The sequence below is a fragment of the Bos taurus genome, chromosome 13 (assembly GCF_002263795.3).
Source record: "Bos taurus isolate L1 Dominette 01449 registration number 42190680 breed Hereford chromosome 13, ARS-UCD2.0, whole genome shotgun sequence".
Lineage (NCBI taxonomy): Eukaryota > Metazoa > Chordata > Mammalia > Artiodactyla > Bovidae > Bos > Bos taurus.
In genome coordinates this window covers 48,184,454-48,210,676 of record NC_037340.1, presented here as the reverse complement: position 1 = coordinate 48,210,676, position 26,223 = coordinate 48,184,454, and the positions used below count along the sequence as shown (strand labels likewise).

General features: G+C 38.2%; 1 protein-coding gene and 1 long non-coding RNA gene across 9 annotated transcripts in view; one reads left to right on the top strand and one right to left on the bottom strand.

Annotated features, from left to right (window-relative positions):
• Positions 1 to 868: 868 nt before the first annotated feature.
• Positions 869 to 23,640, bottom strand: CRLS1 (cardiolipin synthase 1). Of its 7 annotated transcripts, none has more exon segments than NM_001098951.1 (7): positions 869 to 1,871; positions 3,768 to 3,859; positions 5,439 to 5,507; positions 6,497 to 6,582; positions 15,844 to 15,973; positions 20,476 to 20,613; positions 23,212 to 23,640. In NM_001098951.1, coding segments are annotated over 7 exon segments (909 nt in total). In that variant the 5' UTR covers positions 23,518 to 23,640; the 3' UTR covers positions 869 to 1,783.
• Positions 22,581 to 26,223, top strand: part of LOC112449307 (uncharacterized) — a 34,463-nt gene continuing 30,820 nt past the window's right edge. For both annotated transcript variants that reach the window (XR_009496923.1, XR_009496922.1), the window contains exon 1: positions 22,581 to 22,659. This is a non-coding gene — a long non-coding RNA (uncharacterized lncRNA). The remainder of the gene's footprint in view (positions 22,660 to 26,223) is intronic.

Here is a 26,223-nt window from a genome sequence, read left to right as displayed (position 1 = left end):
TTCAGTATCCAAAAACCTACAGGTTCGGGGTTGGGGAGTATATTAAGAAGAATCAGATTAAGACTTGACTACTAAAGAGACTATGGATCCAACTATAAGTCACTCCAAATAGTACCAACGCTAGAGCACAAGTGAGCATAACAAAAAACAAAATTCTAATTTCCCCCCTACTTTATTTCAAGTTCTCCCTTTTAAAAACATACTCATGTGCTCATACTTTGCTAGTACTGAGACATGTTCAGTGTGCCTCTTGGGTAGTCCAGCAATCTGACTTCCACTTCTCACTGCCACCCAGGCCATTAGGAGACATTAAAGGAGGTTCCAGAAGGGGAGAATGACTAGCTTCACACAGCCCTTCTCTCACCCACTTCCACTGGAGTCCATAGCAGTGTCCATGGCTGCAGGCTTCTGTACTTTTCAAGCCAGGGGTGACTCAGCAGCTAATCTGGGAACAAGGAAGCCAGGACCAGCAGACAACAAAGGACACACTGATCCAACGATGCCACAACCGAGAGGCATGGATTCTGCTTGTAACTCCTTATAATTTTAACACAGCTTAACAGGCTACATTTAGATAACCTCACGGTATGAGGCTATATTACACTTGGGTTAGAACCTAGGACAATGAGCAACAACGGGCCTCCACTCTGAAGGGGAAGCAGCCAGCACTAGCCACACGTCTTCCTCTCCTTGTACCTTCCATTCTCTTAAACATAACAGTGTAGTGAGAAAAGGACTTTGAAGTCAGATGATCCTAAATCAATTATTTTTATAACATAAGTGCAAGTGACACAGCTAAATGGACTTTATGAATCATAAAACTTCCACAACAGCAGATGACCATAGGATGCTATACAAACAACCCAAGTTGAGGGTCATTTTTTTCCCAGCTCTTTTATTCCTTTAACATCTTAACAAAAAACATCTTAACATTCCTCAAGTTTAAAAAAAAAAAAAACTTTGAAAAATATACAGTTTCATATTATTTACATAAGATACAAGTACAGGTCCCAGTATCATATAAACATATGTTAGAAATATAGTGGGAAGGTACGATATAATTCACTGTCTCCTGAATGGCTAGGGTAACAGACATGTTTGCATTTTCCAACTACCTTTGTCGCTTATTATCCTGATGCAAGGCACCTGAGAGGTTGGAAGACTTCTGAATGTGAACTTCAATAGCTTCTATTTTGATCTTATTGATTTCAAAACTGACTACATTTTAAATCTCTTTACAAGTTTACTTTACCCAAAACTAAGCTACCTTTATAGTCATTATCCTAAATAATCAAATATTAATCACACGTACTGTTAATACGTACACAGATCTAAGTCAAACATACAACTGTGCAGCTAAGTTATACATGATTTTATATTTAACCCCAGGACACTCCCTAGTGCTCTGTGAGCAATCCAAATTTATTAATGTGCCAACTCTTCAGTTTCCATGCTCTCAACTGGCTTTTTGAATGTATTCTTTTAAATGGCTTAAAAAAAAAGACTGACAATAATCAGAATAATTGCTACTTATAAATTAAGAAACCTAAGATAAAAAATCCTAAATTATAGTTTTATTTGTATTTAAAAATATGTTGGAAATTCTGCATATGCCCATGATCAAGCTTATTGTCAATGCACATTACTTAAAATTTTGATGACATGGTTTGTTCTGACAAGTCCTCCTTCAAGCTGAACCAAAATAAGGGAACTCCTGTAGACTCCCACTGGCCCTGCCATTGTTGATGTGTGCTGCTTCCTTGTTGACGATAATGATGACTTTTCATCTGCCTTTTATCACCTGGACAGTTTTCCGGCCATAATGATAATAACTGTAAGCTGATGCAGCTGTGGTAAAAGCTGTAAAACACCTTTTATGGAAGAAAAGAAAATTTAGTTTAAATGGTAACTATAAATATACATAAAGAATATACATAATATATACTAAAGAATACATTTAAAAGAGTTGTTTAAAAGTAAAAAAGGCTGTTAGTATAATTTTTTTTAACAAGAATCTAAATATATCGCTTTTCCTTAAGACTTCATTTGAATCAATAATGTCAAACAATTAATCTAGTTAATGAATCTGAAAAAAATAATAATAGCAATTGTCATTTTTACCCAGACATTTTTGTATGATAGGTAGTTTTATTTTCACAGCCTTACCTTACAGAGGAAACACTGCCCCAGAGAGCTTGCTCAGGGCCACAGAACTATGAGTCTGGCCTGGTTCCAACTCTAGAGCCCTCGTGCTCCTCCCACTGTTCCATGCTGCTTAGAGTATTAGTATTAGAAGCTATTTCTTGCAGATTTGGGGAATTCTAATAATCTGAGTCATTTTAAATACAATTCAGCTTTCTTTACTTAAAATTAATAGAAATTAATCAGATTCTCTTTGAAATGACACGTATGATGCCCATGGCTCGCTGACTGTATGCAGCTTTCTGCACACATGAGCTTCTGCTTCTGCCAGGTGAGGTGCAGGCTCATCAAGACCATTTTTGTTTGACCCCAAACCTGTTTATGCCAGTTTAATATCCTAAATTCACACATAAATTTAATGAAATATACATGTAGGACAAGTTGCTATTTCTGGGAATTAAGCTAGAAGCCTTGGAAAGGCAAGGCAATCTGCTAAACACTACTGCTGAAGTAAGTAGACAATATGGGCTTCCTTGGTGGTTCAGTGTAAAGAATCTGCCTACCAATGCAGGAGACACAGGTTTGATCCCTGGGTCGGGAAGATCCCCTGCAAAGGAAATGGCAACCCACTCTAGTACTCTTGCCTGGGAAATCCCATGGACAGAAGGACCCTAGCAGACTACTACAGTCCACGGGGTGGCAAAGAAGTTCAATGCAGCTTAGTGACTGAACAACAAGTAGACAATATAATTGCTAAGAGAAAATAATAAAAATCTACAAAGTTTCTATACTCTGCTTCATAAATGTCTTACATTCTTATATCATTTTAAAAGAAAAGAAAATGAAAATCAGAGTTTATATTATGGATGCAGTTTTTTGCAAGAAAGAAAAAATATCCTACTGATAAGCCTATAATCAAAGAAAATGAGTTGGGCTTATACCAGAAGATATAGGACGAATGAGTGTACAATTTATATTTTAGCAAATAAAATGTTCAGCATGTGTATCATTTTTAAAGCTTCTTAGCTTAGCTGACTTTAGTTAACCATTTTCTGGCTCAGACTGCATCAAGCAATGCTTTAATTAAACTTTAGTATCGGTGTGATGTACGTGGACTCAAAGTATTAATCTGACACATTTTCAAGGCTACACATAATCTTAACAAAATAAAATTCAAACTCCTTTCTCCAAGTTTCTTCCCCACTCTGCCCCATTCATTAGGCTGGGTGCACTTCCTTTTACCCACTCTCCTATACATCTGAGTTTGCTCAGGGTCTGTCCTTCACCAGAAAGGCTTCCCCTCAGTCTCTTTTCATCTAGACTTCATGGCTCAAATGCCACTCCTCCCTGAAGTTTTTCCTCTTCTTCCTACTTGGAATGTATTTTTCTCCTCAAAAACCCCAACATAGTATCTCTCATCCCTTATAACTTGCATGAAAGCCCCTATAACTTCTACATCCTATAATTGATAGTAAGCTTCTTAAAAATGGTATCAATCAAAAAATATAGCCCCTATAGCTTTTCCCAGTGTTTAATAAACATGATTAAGGACAAAGTAATTCTAGGATTGTCACAATAAGCCATTTAGTTGATGTCCTCAGAAAGTACTTCTAAGTTAAGCTTACCATAGGATCTGAAGGTAAATGCTGTCAGCATAATTGAAAACTGGAGCTGCCAAAGAAGCTGCCACCAAGATTAACTGGACTGCTGTGTTCACCTTTAAAAAAAGAAGTCACAAAAAACAGTGCCAACCCAGTCGTGTTTCAAGCTTACAAGAGAAAGGCATAACCCATCACAGTATAACACAACAGACTCTCAGCATGCCTGATATTGTAACATCTCTGCCAAAAAAGCTGGCATTCACACAAATGGCTGAACTTCACTAACTGGCTCATCTGTCTGCATAGCTACCCTTTGCAAAAGGTGGGGAAGGGCAACTATCAGAAAACACCATTATCTTGAATTTTCATAGCAATTCAGTAATACTGTAAAGTTCTTTGCCTTTTTCTCAGTTACCCATTAAAACAGACCTGAGAATACGGAAATAGTGAGGCTACTCTTCACAGGTGAAAAGGTAAAGAGTTAAGTGACTTGCCTACAGTCTAGCAGGTTACAGATCAAAACTGAGAACCCAGATTTCCAGGCACTTCATTTAATGCTCCTCTCACTAGCATTAGGTTAGATATGCAAGTTAGAAAGTTGAAATGCATTCATCTCCATGAGAGGCTCTCAGGAGGAAATGAGTAGGTTTCCCTACCCTAAAAGACAGTATGGTGGAGAAAAGGAAGACGACAAAACCACTGGAGATTTTCTCTACTCATCTAGATGAGCATTCTGGGAAAGTAGGTGATATGTTGAAGGAAGCACCAATGTTCTCTTATCCATTCTGCAGCTAGATTATAAGGATTCCACTCCATTTTTAAAAAGAAGTAATAAAAATTGTCTGAAGAACTTCTTGCAAGACCAAGGAGTTGAGGCATTTGTTCCTAGCACCTCTTTAAGCCACTTTCCATATGGTGCTATACTCCAATTACTGTACTTGATACATATATAAGTCACAGAAATAAATAAATAGGTAAATAAACAAATAACCAACCAACCAATCCATACTTGTAGGTAAAAATTAACCCCAGGGAGTCTCTGGTTTAAGAGTAATCATCCTTTTGTCCCAAAGATGATTGGCATTCTTAACCTGTTAAACCTCTGTCACAAGGGATGGAGCAAAATAATTAGAGCAAACTTATGTGCCTCAATAGGCATTAACAGTTTCCTCTCTGTGTGCAAAGACTAGCATGCAATTATTGTCCTGAAAAGGGCTCAGGACAACAGATGGATAACTAAGAGCAGGAGTTGTTTATTAGTGAATAAAACTTTCTCCTATCTTTTTCCATGTAACTGCATGGATATTGCACCTGAAAGAGACCTTATTATATGATGTTTCCACTACAGGGAGGGGTGGGTAATGAAAGCAGAAAGAAATCTTCATACTCTCTTTGTGTCTCAATCAATATGCAATTATGCTTCTACTTTCTCCACCTCCCCTAAGTGATGGCCCTAATACTTCATTCAGAGACTTAAATTCTTAGACCACCAGACCACTAACACAAAACACACATGTATACTAGAGCTCCAGAGAGCCTGGACGACAAAAGAACAGGGTTGGTGACTCCACTCTATCCACTATGGTCAATGCATTAAAATCTATCTTATTTTCAGCCGCTCTAGACTGAGGTTTATAGTCATTATAATAATCCACAAGGGAATAATAACTTAAAAGGATGTTGTGTGTCTCTTACCTTACTGATGAAGGTTGGTTTTAACCTAGCAGTGGCATAACAAGGATTGAAATACTTAGAAAGTGTTCGCTGGCAGAGGACAAAAAAAAAGGATAAACTTTATTCAATTTATTAAGTTTAAAATAAATATTTTGCTATTATTAATATGTGTAACAGTTACTGAGTGTATACCACATGCCTGGCTATATGCTAGATCTATCATAAAGTCAGGCTGATGACATCTTTTTACTAAACAAATTTCCCTCATCATTATTTTTCCTTTATAGGCTAAAAATCAAAATGAATAAAATGTTGACATTTTCACTGGACTGGGAATCAAAAGATGAGACTGTTACGCTCATGTAGTGATTATTAGCTAAGTTATACTTATCTGCTCAAATATTTGTAGAACCAATGAACAAAAGTGCAAACAAATTATCCTATGCTCATAAAACTATAATTTTTAAAAACCAGTTCTAGAGAATCTGTAGTAGAAGCTAAGTTACATAGGAAAGGGTGCTTAGTCATACAAAACACTCTTAAGAAGGGACTTCCCTGGTGGTCCAGTGGCTGAGACTCTGAGTTCCCAATGCAAGGGGCTGGGGTTCAACCCCCGGTCAGGGAACTAGATCCCACATGCCACAACTAACAGAGCCCACAAGCTGCAATGAAGATTGAAGATCCTGCATACCACACTAAGAGGCAGCACAACCAAATAAATATTAAAAAACAAAAAACCTTCCTAACAGAGTCTTCTGCAACTAGCCCTTCTAGGGACAGGGCTAGCTGGCCTGAGTTTTATGGGCTATCAAAACAATTTTAACTTAAAATAAAAACATGCTTTTAAAAAATGGATTATTCACATGTTCACTGAACAGTTACTATAATGGTGATTCAAAAGCAACATGGCAGTCTGTTTTCTTTAAATTCCTAGTAAATGGATTAAACACATAATTGTCATAAATTATTCCCATAAAATCCCATAAAACTCCCATGAAAATCAGTACACAATAGTGTTTTTTTCCTTTTGCCTTAAGTTACAAACACTACTAAAAAACATTTTTTTGAAACAAACTCACCGGTGTTGGAAGAGTTCGATATCTGACATAAAAAACAGCAGCAATCAACATTACATCTCTTGAAATTATCATATAAGTAAGTGGAACTGAAAATCAAATATAAGATAATTTTGATTGGAATTCTGAAAATTATTTAGACATTACACATAACATAAAGTCTTACCATAAACTGGTGTCACCTAAGTAAAAATTTTATAATAAACATTTATTGATGCCTGTCTAGGGTCCTTACCATGAACCAGTAATTTTTATATTCTTCTTTTACCTGCCTTCAAAACAAGGCGACAGACAAACTATGTTTTTCAGTTGTAGTTATCAGTGTCAGCTCTACTCAGGCACCACTATTTCCTCTTTACTTCTCCGCTTTATAAGTTTGGGGAAAAGATAACCTCACTATAATTACATGGAATGAGATTGTAAAGAGGTTGGAAAAGATGACAGGACTCAAGCCATTCTGACTTTCAAGAACTGACTGCTTGCTTCTGTAGTCTAGATTATTTTATGAACAGCAAATTTTGCTACATGTACCACTTGTGGAGAAACAATATCTTCAATTTTGCCTGGCCAGTTCCTAGCCAAGCAATTTCCATTTTTCTTTCTGCTTATTCAGTCAATGAATTCTAACTAAACATGAACTCAATTTGTTGATAGTTTTCTCATTATTCCTAAGATCCTACAGGATGGCCCCAGAGCCAGAAGGACATTTTAAGTGGACACCCAAGGAACTCCTGCTCCCTTGTTCAGTGAGAATGGGAGGGCAGAGGTCTTGTTTCACTGAACATCCTCCCACATCGAAGGAAGTTTTAACCATGACTATAAATCACATTAGAAATATTTTTTAAAGGAAAAAATCTTGAGGCTAACACTCAGTTCAAATTGTTTCAGTTACTAAAATAAAAGGATCATGCATAGCCCTTCCATAATACCTTCAAACAGCTCTTCTTGAATTACTTTTAAGGCTATCCTTATGGTCTGCTCCAATTTTGACATTCTATTGGTTCAGCAACTTAAGAACAATTTCACTAATTAATTACAGATTTAAAACTTAAATCTCTGCTGGTTGTGGCTGTTATATACATATGAGTGTTGATCTACGGTGTAGTACTTCATGACAAGATGATTCCAAAGAGAAATGCTTATCCACTCAAATCACGGCATTTAGAGCATAAAAAAGACTCCACTGTATGAGCCAAATAACAAAACAATCCAGTCATGATTTTTAGCAGGATTTCTGTGCCTGTAAACCCAACTTTTCTATATAGCAATAATCAGCTGCAAAATCAAATAACAATCAGAGTTTAAAATGCAGCAAACTCATGCAAATTATATATAGTAAATACAACATTAGAGGAAAATAAACATCTGTTATTGCAGTTCATCACCACAGGTGGAAAAGAATATAAATAAGAGGTTTCTACAGAAGAACAGATGAGGTGATTCAATATACTGCAAAGCAGTGGGTTCTAGTTCTCTTAACTACCAAAATTACCATTTATTGAGCATCTGGCACAATTTAAGCATTATATACATATTATGTCATTTAATTTACATATCATCTCCATGAAATGTGAACCATCATTATCCCCATTTTACCAATAGGAAAACAAGCCTCAGGCAGATTATATATCCTGGCCAAGGTCACCAGTTAGTCAGTGGTACTGCAAAATGCATCTCTGGACTCAGTTCACCATCTGTCAATCTGTCTGATAGAGGAAAGGACTGTTTAAAAAATCAAGTGTTCCCCAAACTAACTACTCATCACAGAATCACCTCATAAAAGTTTTGTAAAAGCATAGATGAAAGCTCCCTGGGGGTTCACAGTGCAGCCAGACTAGGACCCGGGCTGCAAGGCCTCTGCCAACTGACAGCCTGTATACTGTACATACAGGCTCTTAACTTGCATTCGAGGGGCAGTTTTTGTCCAGTTCCCTGGTTTTTGAATCTCCTAACTGTTCCTGCCTTCTCTCTCAGTCTTCCCTTGCCTTTTCTTCTGGGGCTAAAGCAGCTTTCCTTTTGTCTATTAGAGTACGACAGTGTGTTGGTGGAGGTGTAAAATGTGTTAGGGAATGCTCCAAGGTTTTCTTCTCTATTTGCTAATTCTGTCTGAAACACAGTTTCTGCAACAAGGAAGTACATCATGGGCAAATTTTATTAGTGTTAAAGGGGAAATAAAATCAAGTCACTTTTACACATAAAGTGATCACTATCACTAGCATACACTGTTGCATTGAAAATTTAACACACAGTCACACTCATTTGTTTATGTATTTTCTATGGCTGTTTTCACACTACAATAGCAGACTTGAGTAGCTGCAACAAAGACCACATGACCCACAAAACTGGAAGTATTTATTTACTATCTGGCCTTGACTGAAAAAGTCTGCCAACATTTGTTCTACATGCTAACCTCTAAATCAGGACCTCCACAACCTCTAAGGAGCAGACAGAGAGCTCCTATCTACAGAACAGACTTACAAGTACTGAAAATTCAGGGCCATGTCTGGTCCCTCCCTGTCTGTTCACCCCAGAGGGAACGATACCACTCCATGAATTCCACCAACGCTCAGAGAGCACCCAGTTAACATTTTACAGAGTGAGGAGCCAAGGATCACTAGGCATTTTAACAGTCTCCGTTACAAGAGAGAGACCAAAACAAACAGGAAAAAAGAAAGAGTGTACACACATACACACACACACATAAACAGAAGATATCCTGAAATGATGATATGCACCTATGATATAAGAAAAAGACTTTAAAAATGTCAATAAAGGGATAAATTACAAAGTTGAGGAAATCTCCCAGTAAGAGAATAAAAGAGAGTTTCCAATAAGAAGAGAATCTGGAGAGAAATGTGTAGAACTTAAGGATAAGCTTTCAGACTGAAGGGGCCTTCTCATTACCCAGCACAATGGAAGACAAACTCTAGAACATAAACTATTATAAACTCTCAGGCCAACAAGGTTAAAAAAAGATTCTCAGGTTCAGCCTCCGTTAATACCTGAGTAGGTAATAATTCTCCTGCTAACACAATTAAAGACCATTTTTTAAAAAACTTGAAAGTGAAAAGCTTATACGATGCTAAGAAAGTATCACAATGAGAACTTGGGAAAATAAGCCTAGGCACTCAGAGCCACTGTCCGTGACCCTAGAGAAGTAAGCAACAAAGCCGAATAAAACAAAGGGGTTTTGGCAGCCTTATGTGACGGCGGAACCTAGTCAAAGCCCAGAGTCCTCAGGTTGGGCAGTGACAAACCACTTCCTAGCTTTAAGCTAGGATCTGAACAAATATTCCCACAGGGTTGAGAGAAGAGCTGGCCCTAAGTAAACTAAACCTTAAAAGAATGTTTCATCTGGCCATCTAGGTAGTCCCCAGAGAAGGCAATGGCACCCTACTCCAGTACTTTTGCCTGGAAAATCCCATGGACGGAGGAGCCTGGTGGGCTGCAGTCCATGGGGTTGCTAGAGTCGGACACGACTGAGCAACTTCACTTTCACTTTTCCCTTTCATGCACTGGAGAAGGAAATGGCAACCCACTCCAGTGTTCTTGCCTGGAGAATCCCAAGGACAGGGAAGCCTGGTGGGCCTCCGTCTATGGCGTCGCACAGAGTCGGACACAACTGAAGCGACTTAGCAGCAGCAGCAGGTAGTCCCAGACTATCAGCATTCCTAGGCACCTGGCAGAACTGAACGCAAAATCTCTTCCAAAGAGTGATGCCATCATCCTATACATCAAAATATTTCTCCAAATTCTTATAAAATATTAATACAGTGTTTAACAGTTTAAAAATACCAAAGACATAGATACCATGAGTAAAAATCAATAGAAACAGACACATGAAAGAGACCCTCAAAAGATATTATAAAACTAAAGCTTACTATGTTCAGAGGGCTATATATAAAAATTAAAGGAATATACATGAAAATTTCAGCAGGAAACTGAAAACTATAAAAGATGATTTGCTAAGTTTGAAGAAGAATAAAATAGAAATTCTATAACAAAAAAATACAATAGAAGATTTAAATGAATTTGGCTCAGCTGACGAGAGAAGCAGTGAAATGAGAGAGTGTGCTTCAGCTTCATTAGTAATCACCTAGAATGGAGATCAGAAAAATAAAATGAGCAGGTAACATGCAGAAAAGAGGCTAAGACACAAAGGATACAGTGAGATCTAACACAGATATACTGCAGTCCCAAAAGGAGAAAAACAGGCAACAATACCTGAAGATTGTGGCTCAGAATTTTTTATAACTGATTAAAGATATCAATCTATATATTAAAAAGCCCAACAAATCACAAGCAGGATAAATAAAAAAGAAAAATCACACCAAATACTATGAAAAACCAAAGAGAAAGAAGAAATCTTAAAAACAGCCAGAGTAAAAAAATACCTTGGAAAATGAAATGAGTTAACAGTTGATTTCTTATTACCAATAATAGAAATGAGTAGACAATTGCATGGTATTCTTGTGGGGAAAGTAAGATCCCACATGCCATGGAGCAGCTAAGCCCACATACCACAACTACTGAGCCCATACGCCAGAACTAGAGAGTCCATGTGCTGCAACATAAGACCCTGCATGACGCAACTAACATGACACAGCCAAATAAATAAATATTCAAACTTTACATAGACAAAAGTAGAACAGAACATGCAGCTCAAATAAAACACAAAGTAAAATGGAAGACTGCTACACAAATAGCAGTAATCATAGTAAATGGATTAAATGTTCCAGTTGAGAGAGAAAATATTTTTAGACTGGCTATATTAAAAACCTATTATATGTTATTTATAAGCAATACCTAAAATAGATGTAGACAAGTTGAAAGTGAAAGATTTATTTATCATGCAAACACTGGCCAGAGATAAGCTAGTGTAGCTAAAGTAATATTCAAAAAAAACAGACAAAAGCAAGAATCATTTCTAAAGATACAGAAGGTCACTTCAAAATAAAATGTTCAATTCACCAAGAAGACAACAATTTTACTTTATATGTACTTAACAGCATAACTTCAAGAGACACAAAGCAAAAATCAGAGCTAAAAAGTAATGGAAAACTAGACACAGCAGGAAACTTCACTCTCTCAGTAGTTGACAGAAAAGCAGACTAAATGTAAAAAATAAATCAGTAAAGAAATAAAAGTTAAAAAAAAAAAGAAATAAAAGTAATTTATTAGGACTAAAAATTTGACGAAATGGACACACATAGACCATCACACCCAATGATCACAGAATACAAATTCACTTGAAAAATGCCTAAAAATTTTGTTTATAAAATTTGACTGTATACTGGACTGAAGGGCTGAAAAATCACAGAGCACGTTCTCTGAATACAGGTAATTATGCCCAAAATTAGTAACAAAAAAAAATTGTTAGAAAATCCCACAAATTGAGAAATAAATTTTTATTAACTCCACAGGCCAAAGGAAAATCATAATAGAAATAGATTACTCTGAATTCAGATAATGATAAGAACACAAATACCAACATATGAGAAATACTGAAAAGGAAAATGCAAAATGCCTTAAATGCAAACATTAAAAAAGTAAAGCTGAGAGAATTCCCTGGTAGTCCAGTGGTTAGCATTCCATGCTTCCACTTAGGGGGCACAGGTTCGATCCCTAATCAGAGAACAAAGATCCCACCAGCCACAAAAAAAGGAATGAGTTAAACATTCATCTACAGCTGTACTGTTCAATACAATAGCTACCAGCTACATATATAAACCACTTGAAATATGGCTAGTCTGAACTGAGATGCTGTAAGTGCAAACTGCACACTGGCTTTTGAAGATGGCTTTTGAAGACAGAGTATCAAAATAAACAAAAATCTCATTAATGATTTTTATTGATTATACAAAGAAATGACTATTTTTGATCTAGTGGATTGAATAAAATGTTATTAAGGGAGGTAGCACAGGCAGCAATGCATGCTCAGAACATGCTGTCTCCACTGCAGCAGGAGAACAATCTCACACACACACATTTCACCTGTTTCCCTTCACTATGAATATAACTACTAAAAAAATTTAAATTAAATCTATGGTTCCCATTACATCTCTACAAGACAGGACTGATCTAAAGGATTTAGAAAAGAACATCGGAGAAAAGCCAAAGGATGACACAGAAATAAAAGAACAAGATTTAATGAAATAGTAAACATATCAGAGAAGTTTGACAAAGCTCAAAGTTGGTTCTTTGTCAAGAGTCACAAAACTGACAAACCTCTGGCAAGACAAGTCAAAGAAAAAAAGGACAAATAACTAATAATTAGGATGAAAGGAGGGACACTACAGACCCTACAGACATCAAAAAGTTAATGTGGGTAACTTTAACTTACAAATAGCTTATGGTAATTTTTTTTAATGTGGCCGAAATGAATCAAGTTCCTAGAAAAACATCGTAACTCACAAAACAGACAAAAGATGAACCAGCAAAAACTGAACATATATATATTTTTAAAAGTGAATTATTTTAAAACGTTTTCCCAAAGAAAACTCCAGGAATCAATGGCTTCAACAAGTTCTACCAACATTCAAAGGAATAATTGAAATCTCACACAAAACATCTCCAAAGAATGGGGGGTCGGGGAGGAAGTACACTCCCTAAAATTCATTTTATGAGATTAGTATAAAACTTGATATTAAAACCTAACAAGGGCATTTTTAGAAAAGAATTTTAAGCCAATTTTGTGAATCTAGATGTGAACTGACAAAATATTAGTAGTAAACCAAATACAGCAATATCTTCAAAATATATCATGATCAAGTTGGATTTATAACAGGAATGTCATCAGGTTTAATTTAGAAAATCAATAATGTAATTCACCATACATTAAGCTTAAAGGGAAAAAATATAACTACCATAATACATGAAGAAAAAGAAATTTCATAAAATTCAATATCCAACATAAAAAAACTTCTGAACAAACTCCCTGTAGAAGTGAACTTTATCCTTACAAAGGGGTTCTACAAAACTCGACAGGAAATGTCATATTTAATACTGAAATATTGAAATCTTTCCTTCTGAGACGGAAAATAAGACACAGACCCCACTCTTAGTCAACACTGCACTGTGTACTATAGTGAGGCAAAATTTTAAAAAGGTAAAAGTACTGATGAAGAAACACACTGTCATCAATTACAGACAATACATAATTGAGGATGCAGAAACTCCAAGAGAATACACATTTATATTATTAGAATAAGAGTTCAGCAAGTTTTGCTAGACACAAAAATCAATATTAGAAATGGATCTTATAAACAATAAGCAGCTATGACAAAATGAAATATTAACAGAGCTACATTTACAAAAGAATCAAGAATTATCAGTTACCTAGGAATAAATCTAATAATTATTTATTACTTCTCTAGAAATAACTAACATTTTGACATTTTAACAAATCTAAATAGAGTATATACAACAGGTTTGTGGACTGGAAGACGATATTATAAAAATGTCAATTCTCCCAAATAAATCTGTAAATTCAATGTATCCCAATAAAATCCCAACAAGTTTTTCTGGGAAACCTGAAAGTTGATTCTAAATCCACATACAAATGCCAAGAGGTAAGAATAACAAGATAGAAGAACTTGTTCTATCGTATATCAAGACTTTTAGCAAAGTAGTAGTTATTAGGGACAGTCCTGATACAAAGATAGACAAATCAATGGGGAGTAAACTAGACAACCCAGAAATGGACTCATATATATATGCACATGGTTTTTTAATAAAAGTGCTGGGATGGATAATTGAGTGTCCAAAGAAGCAGTTAGAAAATTAATCTCTAAGACAGAGAATTTTTTAAAACCATCAACTAAGAATAATGTTTTTTAAAAAAATCTTAAAAGCTTTCTAATACAAAACATAATCACATATAAAGGAAAAGGCATCAGAATGGCATGAGACTTCTCAACAGCAAGATGGAATCTGGAAACCTATAGAACAAGGTCTTCAAAATTCTGAGTGAAAACAATCTGCAACTGAAAATTATGCCCCTTTTGAATCTCAATCAAGTATGGAGGGTAGAATGAAGACATTTTAGACATCTGTAGAATAAAGACACAGTACACCTCTAAAAACTTGCTGCCATGCTGCATCCAAGCACAGGAAACAACTGGAGATTACACTCCACATGGAAGCCATGGGAAAAACAGACCCAACACAGAAGACAGAAAATGCAAGTGCCCAGAATGATAATGAGTGATAATGAAGGCTTGAAAAGCAACCTACACCAATTATATCAACATTATCCATAATGCCAAAACCTAGAAACAATCTCTATGTTCAACAGGAAAATACCTGGCTAACCTCTGTGTAAAACAATACAACAAAATACAAAGTAACTCTGAAAAAGCTTTAGGGGAAGCATGAAAATACACACACCACACAATAATCTTAATTATGAATGTTAACAGAATGGTCCTTAGGATCTTTTTCCCGACAAATTATCTATATTATGTATAGCATACTCCTGCCCGTTCAATACCCCCAACCATATACACACCATAATCATGACTTTCAGAGAAGCACAAAAACAGTAGTTTAATTCATTTTTAAATTTGGTTATGCGGATTTAAAAGCCTAAAGATAGAGGAGAAAAAGAATCTCTAGATTGAGAAGAATGCACTAGACTGAAACACCACTACACTTCTTCCTATCAAATGTCAGTAACAGCATGGTACTGAAGGAGCAAGTGGCAGTTTCTTTGTTTTCAATCCTATTTCTAACTCAGAAATAAACAGTTTAATCTGCACCAAAGGATAAAAACTGAGAAACACAGCTGAAGTAGAAAATGGACAACCCAAAAAACGGTACAAAATACAAGAGATCATAAACTTTTGTTACAAACAGTATTCAGACAGTATACAAACTACACGATAATTGAAATTGCATAATAGTGTCTAAGTAATAATAATAACTTCAGAGCTCTCATTTATTAAACTGTACTTAGTAAATAAGACGACTTAGGAAAACTTTAAATTGCTTTTAAAAAGCTACGCACTAAGAAAATATAATAGTTTCAAAAGATTCTAGGATAATGTAAATTAGCACTGTGAAATATGTGTTCAATTTTAATTTTAAACAATTTTACTAAGAAAACAGATTCTACTAGTGTATACAAAGTTATAAATTTGAAAGTAAAACAAACAGCTTGGCAAGAAAAACAGTTCAATAGTTTAAAATTAGGGAAACAAAAAAATAAAATAAAATTAGGGAAACACTTTAAAGTTGAAAAACATATTTTTGGAACAAAAATTATTTGTCTCTCAATCAAGAGAAATCCTAAGCTGACTAATGTCACCCTTCCCTGTACTATTTAAAAGCACACACAACGGCGCTCTTACCTGGAATAAGATCTGCATAGGTCAAGCTAATATATAAGATACTGATAAGTATTTTATCAGCAAGTGGATCAAGAGCACTTCCCAAAGCTGATTTCTGACTGGCCCAGTTTCGAGCAATAAATCCATCCAACTGAAAATAGAAGTTTTTTTTAATAAATGTCATAATGGGTACAGAGTAGATATCTTGAAGATTAAAAAGGTACCAGAATAACTATACTTTCATAAAATGTAGATAAAACCTCTTCTGTTTCTTACTCCCAAACCTCCTGTTTTACTGGTATACATTTAACTTTTAAATTACCAATTGGTCAGAAAATAATTTTACTTTCCTACAGTACTTTTCTTTTTCAAGGCCTTCAGCTATTTCTCAATGTTTCCACAATGCCCCTCTGAGGGATGAACCCAGACACAAATTTAAAGATGTAAAGAACCCAAATAAAACTCAAAGAAAGCATGACGGACAGAGCACAGACTCGGTACCCCCTATTCTCAAATCCTCGGCTATTTCACTACCCCCAAATAGCTGCTTTTACTTGCAAGGGCTTCTCTTTAACGGCAAGATTTCCTAACTTCCATTCCTACCTACCTTTCTATAACAGTATCCAATTCTCTAAGTTTTAGCTGTTATTATTTTTATTTTAACTGTTATCAATATTTTTTGTCTAGTGCCGCTGTTAATTCCATGGCTGACTAGATTTGCATGACTTGTACCTGAATAAAATATTCAATCCTTTGCATTTGGCCTACTTAAAATTTGATTTTCACTACTCTTGGAAACAAATTATATTTTACAGCAGAGGTCATACTTGGTTTCCTGGGAGCCAAGAGGCCTGAAGGCTGGTTTTGTTTGAACTGCCCAGAGGTTTTCAAAGTATAAATTACTTGCCAATATTTAAATATTCAAAGTCTTACCTCAAAAAATCCACATCTCCAAGCTCACTTGAGGAATGGGAAGAAAATTGACTGAAATCAAGTACTGCCTATTTTCATTAAACAACGTAGATATTTTCTGATTTTCCAAGTCCCTACCTGGCTTTTATTCATTTTATTTAACTTCAAGCTTCAACAAATGTTTGAATTTTCTAGTCCTATTTCCAAGGAAAAAGATCAAATTACTTTAGACACAATTTAACATGGTACATTTTAAAGGATAAGTCCTCCATATCTCAAGTATTCCAATAACTTAGAGACAGCTGTCATACAGGATAATGGTTAAGAACTTAGTCTTCACAGCAGAATATAAGTGGTGGTTCAAGCACTCGCTCTCCTGCTCACTTAACTATGTAACTCTGGGCACAACATTTGGCCTAAGCCAAAACTGAGGCTTAGGCCTTTCCTTTCCTTTCCTTACTTCCTGTAAGAGAGAGATAATGCTACCCACTTCAAAGGATAGGTTGTTTCAGTACATAACATGATTAAAATCTGTTTAGCACTCAGCACTCAGTAAATCCTCAAAAACATCAGTTATCAGCTATTACTACCTCAACTGAAAAAAATCTATTTTCTTAAGTATACTAGAGGTAACACTAACAGAAAGTGCCTAGACCTGGGGGTTAGGGCCTCGGCAGATTCAGGTGCCAGTTCAGTTTCTGTTCTCAATCTCCCATTTTTTCACTGTCATCTTCTCAGTGATGAGAAGATGACACTGTAATCTTCTCACTCTCATTGCTCCTCTACCCACACTGGATTCCAAGGTCATCAACACCACTTTTTCTTTGTAAATCTCTATAACTCCCTATTCCACTCTCTCTCAATACTACTTAAATACATCTATCATGTACTCTAAGCCGACACCCAAACAGCTGAACACTGAAAAACACCTAAATGAGCTGATGAGTCTCACTTTTACATGACCACAAATCTCCTGTGGGCACTCGATACAGCCTGGTAAACCTACACCTCCTTACTATGTTTACCTTCTCTTTTCAGCCTGCTCTTACCACAAACTGATTCTGTCCCTCCCAAAGCCTCTCTCTAGCTCATGATCATGTCTGTATTTCCTCGAAAAGTAAAAGCAGATTGCCAGCACTCCCTCATATTCCCACCTCTGAATCCCACCACCCACCACTATCTAGGCACATTTATCTCTATTATCCTGATCCCTGACCCCAGGTCCTCTTACCTTCTGTGAGTTTCCCCTACCTCCCAAGCATCAATCTCTCTCTTCCTACTCAGTCATTTAATTAATTAGTTAATTAACAACAAAAATTTCCCCAATATATATTTCTTTATAAACTACCCTTCCTTGACTTTATTCCCCTGTGAAGTAAAACTTCCTCAAAGTGACATCTATTGCCATCACTACCTCACATATGCTCACCAACTCACTCTGACTGTCCCATCCTCTAGAGATGGTACTCATAAAGGTCACAAACCTATCCTCAACACAACTGAAGCACCTTCTTAATATCCAGGACAACTTACTGCTCGATTTGCTTCCTTTCTAACTAGTTTTTCCTTTTCAGTGTCCTTTACCAGCTCCTTCTCCATTTCTCTACTTACTGCTCTTTTCTCTGACCCATTCTCTTCTTTTACCACAGCTTAGATGATTTTATCCAGACTTGACCATCTACATAATAACTCTTAAATCTGTCTCTAACCATGACTTCCTCCAACTTCAAACTACTGTATTCAAATACCCAATTGTTACCTCCACCTGAACAGGCATAACAACTCTTTTCCCACAAACTTTGTCCTACTCTGAATGTTAACCATCATAGAAAATGTAAACCTCCATGCATCTGCTTGTTGAAAAGAAAAAAGTAACTGCCTAGCACTCATATTTAATTCCTTTCTTTCATCCCACATATCCAATCCATTAACCTATCAATTCTATCTTCAAACCATACTCTCAACCCACTACCCTAGATTGTTGTATGCCCTCTAACCAGCTTCTCTGTTTCTACTCTTGCATTCCTATAATTCCCTTCCCATACATAACAGAAATCAGGCTTTGTCATTCCCCTGCTTAAACCCTCCATGAGCCTAACCATCTGCCCAGTGGCCATTCTAGAGGCATCAAAACCTCCATGGAGTATAAGTGTAAAACCATGCCAGTTAACTTAGATTTCTACACACATTGTCTTCTATATTTAGAAAAATGTAAATGAGGCCTCTTCCACTTAATGAACATTTCAATCTCATGTGGCAACTAAAGAAAACGTACAAACCAAAAAAAAAAAAGCAAATTCAGGAACCGAAAAAGATCTTGTCTATTACAAAAAAAAAAAAAAAATCCATTGTCAGTATAATGGTCTTTGACAGACCTGGAGACCATTTTAATAAGTAGAGGCCTTCACACTTCAGAGGTAAAAGTAGGGACAAACCAAGAGTTTGTGTGAATGGGGAGAAATTGTGACAAACAGGAGCTAAATTCTGGAAAAAGAGAGGAGGTAGCCATTTTGAGAGACTGTATTTGATGCACATTTGGAAATGTCATATAACAATGCAAACACCCTCCTTTGTTTATCCTGCAAAACCTTCAGCTAATTCCATACTGCTCAACAGGTGGAATTTTGTTTCTATGAATCTCAAAGGGAATAGCTGATGTTACAAAGGAAGATGTTATACAAACTGCATTAACAGAAAATAAGTTTCTCTTTATTCTCACTAAATACTGAGCATAACTTTTCAAACATACATCAGTTTAAAGAGGCACCAAATTACTATTGCTTGTCTGGGTGCTTACTTGGATCTCAGACCAGCCTTGTACAAGAATATATAATATATATACACAACATCTGTTTCTACATGCTTTTGTCCTGATTTAAAATTTTTCCTCTACCATTTCCCCACTTCCTTCAATTTTGTTTTTGCAGAACACATAGTTTTATAAGCTATTTCAATTTTTTATGCAACAGGTAGCTGATAAATACAAATAACGTCATACATGACAATGACTGGCCAGTCCACAAGAGCTTATATATAACACATAGAGCAGCTTTCTGTTATTAAAATTATTTTCCAAGCTCTAATTTGAAATAACCTGAATTAATCTTTCCCTCCCTCTAAGCTGACACAGTGGTGTCAAAGTATTCTCTTCTCCTCTGTCCATCTACCGGGAGAGTAGAAGGAAGGAAGGATGCCTAATGCCCACCTAGGGCAGGGTCTTCTGGAAGATAGTCGGAGGGGTATGGAACAGGAATCAAGGACCAAACCTGTGGAGTGCCTATGGCCTCCTGCCAGCATAAACCTGAGCAGAGATCTGGCCTCTACAAGCTCCCGGTCACAACAGCTGGCCCACTACTTCCCTCTCCATCAGTAAAACCAACTGTTGTTGCAGATCAGATACTTCTCTCTACTACATAAGCAGAAAAAAACAGTCTCAGCTTCTCTCCTTATTTATATCCCTAAAGCAAGTAGTTGGCCCTTTGAGAATTTCTAAGGCTTCTTTCTTTCTTGAAGAAGTTCTCCAATGCCTCCCTACAACCTCTACTTCCTTCCTTAGATAATATGGAGAATAACAGAGTCCCACACAGATGCTAATGACAAGCCTTTATAAAAGTACTAGGTGAAATGCATCTTTGAGGATTTTCTTCCAAGGAAAAGCAAACTGAGGCTGCATTATTTCAGTGTAGTGGAGACTGGGATTTAAAAGGGGAGCAGAACAAGAGGAGTACCTTTACAACTTACCAAGTCAGTTAGCCCAGCTAAAGCAAAAACTCCTAATGCAATATTAAAATCTTCTTCAATAATCAAATAGCCCAAAACTGGGGCCAAGCCAATCCTCGTCATTGACAACATATTTGGGATTGTCCAGGGGTTTTCATACTGAAACATAAAGACAACAAAATTTAAATACTATAAATTCATACTTTAAATAACTATATACACTGGAAAATACACTCCAGCAACTTATAGGTATGTCATGTACCCAAACACAGACTAAAGTACTGACTATATAGATTTTCTTACTAGAGAGAAGGAATAAAAATATCATATAAGTCAAGATTGTAATGCACGACTTCACAATTAGAATTCAACACTAAAAACATACTGCTTTTAAAAATGAAACTTCAACACTGCAAATCAACTATATTCAATAAAATTGTTTTAAAAAGAATTACTTTCCCTTTATACAAAATAAAAAATTTTTAGAAGTGAAACTTCAGGAAAATCTTATACTTCAAGGAGATAAACAGTCTAGAAAGTGTCAGAAAAAAGCCAAATTATCAACCATGGGCATTCTGGCTAAAAAACATTTATTGCAAATAACCTCTCCTCACTCTTCTATACATACCCATCAAAAGAATGCTAAATGCCATACACAGCGTTTGGAGATACGAATGAAGAAGGGTTAAAACCATCTAACTCCATAACGTCATCACTAAACTGGAGAATTGCTGGAAGAAAATGGAACAAGGAACAGTGTCTGAAATCCTTGGGAAATCTGTTCAAAATAGCCACAGCAATGTTAAGATCCCCAACCAGAAGCTGAGGGCTTTCACAGCTTCCCTATGGGAGCTTTATGATTCCTTGAAACTTCATTGGGAGGCAAGGTGTCTGAAGTTGGCACCAACAAAAGGGCACCACGGCAGCTGCTCTGAAGAACATTCCTTCCTTGCCAAAACAAAATCTGTTTCACGAAAGGGTCCTTCAACTTTAAAGAACTAAGACACATGGCACAAAACTGGGTACAGAAATAATACAGAGAAAATGTCATTTTCTAAAGGTTAGTTTCGCCACTGAGTCAAGACTGCCAGTTCTATCTCATGGGACTATCTCCTCACAAGATAACCATATTTAACCTCATTCTCAACCAGTAAGCAATTTGTCTGAATCTTAATCTTTTAGAAAAGTAACAGCATCCACCTCTAAAGGCCTCTTTTAAAATACCTTGAACCATTCTGTAAGAAAAGGCAATCCTCTAAAGATACTAAGCTTGTGTTTATAAACAGAACCAGGCAAGAAATGTTCACCTCAGCCTGGAAGGATAATGGGGTTTGGGGAGTCAGGGAGCAGAATACTGTCACTAAAGCTACAGAAAAATTCAAATTTTCTGGGAAACAATCAGCACTACAGACCTCTATTGGAGGACCTTTTATTGAAGGTAAACCACAATATTAATTAAATGGACTCATTCTTGGAACATTCCAAACTCAAGTTCAAAGGTCCAAGTGTTCAGAGTCCAGAAAAAAAAGATAAGTCTGTTGACCATACTGCAGTACAGATAAATCAAACACTGATCCAATATAACCGCAACTCACTGAGGAGGGAAGGGGAGGGTACAGTTCGTGACTGAGAAAAGGGAAACACAAAGCAAAAGGTCAGAATACAGACGGCCAAAATTCATAACAGAGATGCCCATGGGACAAAATTAAAGACAGGGGCAAACAACCACATCATTTCATTTGGTGAATTAATAAACCAGACTGAATGGTCCTGGACCAATGAAAAGGATTCTTTTTAGCGCCACACAAAATATTTCAGTTAAAATACCTCATTAATTTCTAATTATTAAATTTGTAAACGTTTCTAAACTAAAATTAAGAGAGCTAATCTCAGATTACCCAACCAGATAACCTGTGGCATACTCGACCAACTACTGCCGTTCTGGGAAGGACTTCAGCCAGGATATGGCAACCTCAAAGCATCCAGCATTCAAACCCCAACATGCTTTAGCTATTAATGGAGCTGAGACCACTGCCAGGATGTGGCCAACCCAACCCATGCTGTACAACTGATGAAAGCGGCACAGGGGCCCACTGAAGACATAACAATTGAAGATGTAATAATTGCATGAGTCTTGCTACATGACATCAAAAGCTCTCCCACACTCATGCTCTGATGTCTTCTCTTTGGTCAGTATTTCAACAGGTGAGCAGACAAATATTTTCCTCCTTTACCTCAGAAAGTCTTAATCTTTTTCTATAATTAGAGGTTAAAAGATGTTTTAATTACGATCTAAATTAGTTACCCTTCATCCTATACAATGTTTAAAGTTACCAAAGGTCAAACGGTAGTTAACCAAACCTGCACAAGCAAACAGAAAGGCCTGTATATATTTCTGAAGACGCTCACAGACTTGCCTTAAACATAGGGGATTCGCTTCATAAAATTTAAAACGGGCTTTTAAAAAGATAAGTGAAGGCTATTTTTACCAATGCAACATCCAGAGGCGCGTCCAGCTACAGGTGAGGATAGAGGGGGAGGAGAGGATTCTAACTTCACCACCGAGACGCAAAGAGGATCAGGCTGGTACCGCTGATATTCGTCCCGACCGAATGACCTACCCGTAACTTCTCTTGAGGGAACGGTTTAAAAGTTCTGAAATGGAAGCATCGGACCTGACCAGCCAGGGCACGTTATTCGTGTCCGGGACCAAGCCCGCCGGAGCCGTCGCCTCTCCGTCTCCTCCTTGGTACGTACCAGGTTGGAGGCGCTCGTCGGGCCCCACTGGCCACGTCGGGCCTCAACAGTAGCGTCCTCTCCGGTCGCGGGCCCGGGGGTTGCCTTCTCCGCGCCCGAGCAGTGGGCTCGCGGGCTAGCCCCAGGCAGCCGCAAGCCGAGCGCAGCCGGGCGCAGCCACCAGCGCTCAGCCAGGAAACCCAGGCAGCCGGGCGCAGGCGGCAGCAGAGCCCCGCGGGCGCGCCCCTTTCCCGGCCGCGCTCCTGGTGCCCACGCGGCAACGCGCAGGGCCCCCCAAGAGGCGCGCGCCATCCGCGAAGCCAGCATGACCCTGCTGGCGCTCGAGGGGGACGCAGTCGGCGAGAGCTCAGCAATCCAGGGCACTGGCAAACCGCTTCCTCATCGACTCCCCGCAATATTGGAGAAGATCGACGGCCTCCATACTGGTTCTCAAACCCCAACACGCTATCTTATACAGGTGGCCTTAGATCGCCAAGGACGGAAGCCTTCGCGACGCTTTTGCGACAGCGTCGCCGCTGGGCTTACCAGCGCCCCTGGCGGCGGCTGCACTCGCGCGCCGTTAGGCCCGGCGGGCTGCAAAGGAGGTGTTTTGTGCAGCCGCTGTCTGCCCGCCCACCGGCTTCGGGGTCGGTGGGGAGGCGAGGAGAGGAGCGCGCAAACCGGACGACGGCGCGGCAGCTGTGGCCGGGATAGGGCAGAAGTCGTCTCCGGTCCTGCCCCGAAACCAAAGGTGTCCGCGGCTCTGGAAGGAGGCGTTGGGAGTGGGGCGCTTCGTGAGAAGTATAAATATTACTGAAATACCTAGTACGGAAGAAGTATTTAATACTAGCTCTCTGTTCTTTTCCCTCTTTTGAACTTTCCATATGCCAAAGATACGGGTATTAGAAACTGTCAATAATAGCAATCGTTTCCTGAAAAAAAGTATTGTAGCCAAGCTAGAGTGCATCATCCTGTTTAATTCAACAACTTTAAGATGGCATTACTAGTTAATATAGAAATTATACATTATACTGATTATTGATATATTATTATATTATTGGTATTTATTAATATTGCAGTGTTACGGGACTGTCTTCTTGTTGAGTTCTATGTCAAAGTGAATTTGAATGGTGGTTGTGGCCTCTGAACCATTTCCTTCCGCTCTGTGATGACAGACCCACATTGGAGTTCATCTTAAACTTAGTTCAGAGTGGCTTAGGAATTTTAGGGGCTTCACTCATGGCTCAGTCGGTAAAGAATCTGCCTGCAGTGCAGGAGACCTGGGTTCGATTCCTGGGTGGGGAAGATCCCCTGGAGAAGGAAATGGCAACCCACTCCAGTATCCTGGGAAAATCCATGGACAGAGGAGCCTGGTGGGCTGCAGTCCATGGGGTCCCAAAGAGTTGGGCACGACTGAGCGACTAACACTTCTAGGAATTTGAACATCATTGTAGATCTGAGTATTTATCAAAAGAAATCTTTAGCTTCTTACACAGGTATTGAAATGCTGATACTGAGAGAAAAAATGAAAATGTATCTACTAGAAATGTAAAAAGGATCATTAAAAAACAATGGAATTAGAATTAAATACCATATATAGACTTTCTGGATAATCCTGTCAAGGGGGAGTGAGCAGTATTTCAGTCTCCTACCCGTTCCAATGGGTGAATTGCCTTTACGTTTTACGCCTTGTCCTTGTTTAGGAGACTTTCTACTTGTCTGGAGATTTTTTTCTTCTCTGTGCTCCATGAAGTTCAGTCCGACTGCTTCTGCCTCTAGTAGTTGCCATGAGAACATGATCTGTGTGTGTGTGTGTGTGTGTGTGTGTGTGTGTGTGTGTGTGTGTGTTGAGTCTTAATTATGGCATGTGGGATCTTCTTTGGTTTTGTGGAATCTTTCACTGCCACCCAGCTACTCCAGTTGTGTCCTGTGACAGACTCCAGAAGGCGTGGACTTAGTTGCTTAGAGCATGTGGGATCTTAGTTCCCCTACCAGGGTTCTAACCCATCCATAGCCCCTGCATTGCAAGGCAGATTCTTAACCACTGGACCATCGAGGAAGTCCCAAACATGATTTTACTTGCTTTTCTCTTTATATGTATTTTTTCCCTTTCTTGCTCTGATAGGTTTTATTTCTACTCCTTTTGATGTTTATCTCATCTCACTTTTCTGAATTCTAGTTTAATGTTTAATTATTCAACCTCTTGGAGAAGGAAATGGCAACCCACTCCAGTACTCTTGCCTGGAAAAGCCCATGGATGGAGGAGCGTGGTAGGCTACAGTCTATGGGGTCGAAAAACGTCACTATTCAACCTCTATACAGTGAAATGAAGTCACTCAGTCGTGTCTGACTCTTTGCGACGCCATGGACTGTAGCCTACCAGGCTCCTCCCTCCATGGAATTCTCCAGGCAAGAGTACTGGAGTGGGTTGCCATTTCCTTCTCCAGGGGATCTTCCCAATCCAGGGATCTAACCCCAGTCTCCCACATTCCAGGCAGACACTCTAACCTCTGAGCCACCAGGTAACCTCTGTACAGTACTATCAGTCTATCTGATCTTATCTAATCCTTTTCTTATCTAATCTTGTTTGTTGTTGTTTAGTCCCTAGTTCAGTTCAGTTCAGTCGCTCAGTCGTGTCCGACTCTTTGCGACCCTATGGATCGCAGCACGCCAGGCCTCCCTGTCCATCACCAACTCCCAGAGTTCACTCAGACTCACGTCCATCAGTGATGCCATCCAGCCATCTCATCCTCTGTCATCCCCTTCTCCTCCTGCCCCCAATCCCTCCCAGCATCAGAGTCTTTTCCAATGAGTCAACTCTTCGCATGAGCTGGCCAAAGTACTGGAGTTTCAGCTTTAGCATCATTCTTTCCAAAGAAATCCCAGGGCTGATTTCCTTCAGAATGGACTGGTTGGATCTCCTTGCAGTCCAAGGGACTCTCAAGAGTCTTCTCCAACACCACAGTTCAAAAGCATCAATTCTTCAGCACTCAGCTTTCTTCACAGTCCAACTCTCACATCCATACATGACCA

Excerpts from the sequence above, each read along its gene's own strand:
- CRLS1 (XM_059892543.1), bottom strand. Across the intron at positions 15,974-20,475 it reads TAGCTGGGCTAACTGACTTG|TTGGATGGATTTATTGCTCG; the intron begins GTAAGTTGTAAA and ends TTCTATTTTCAG. Across the intron at positions 5,508-6,496 it reads ATCGAACTCTTCCAACACCG|CGAACACTTTCTAAGTATTT; the intron begins GTGAGTTTGTTT and ends GTCCTCTGCCAG.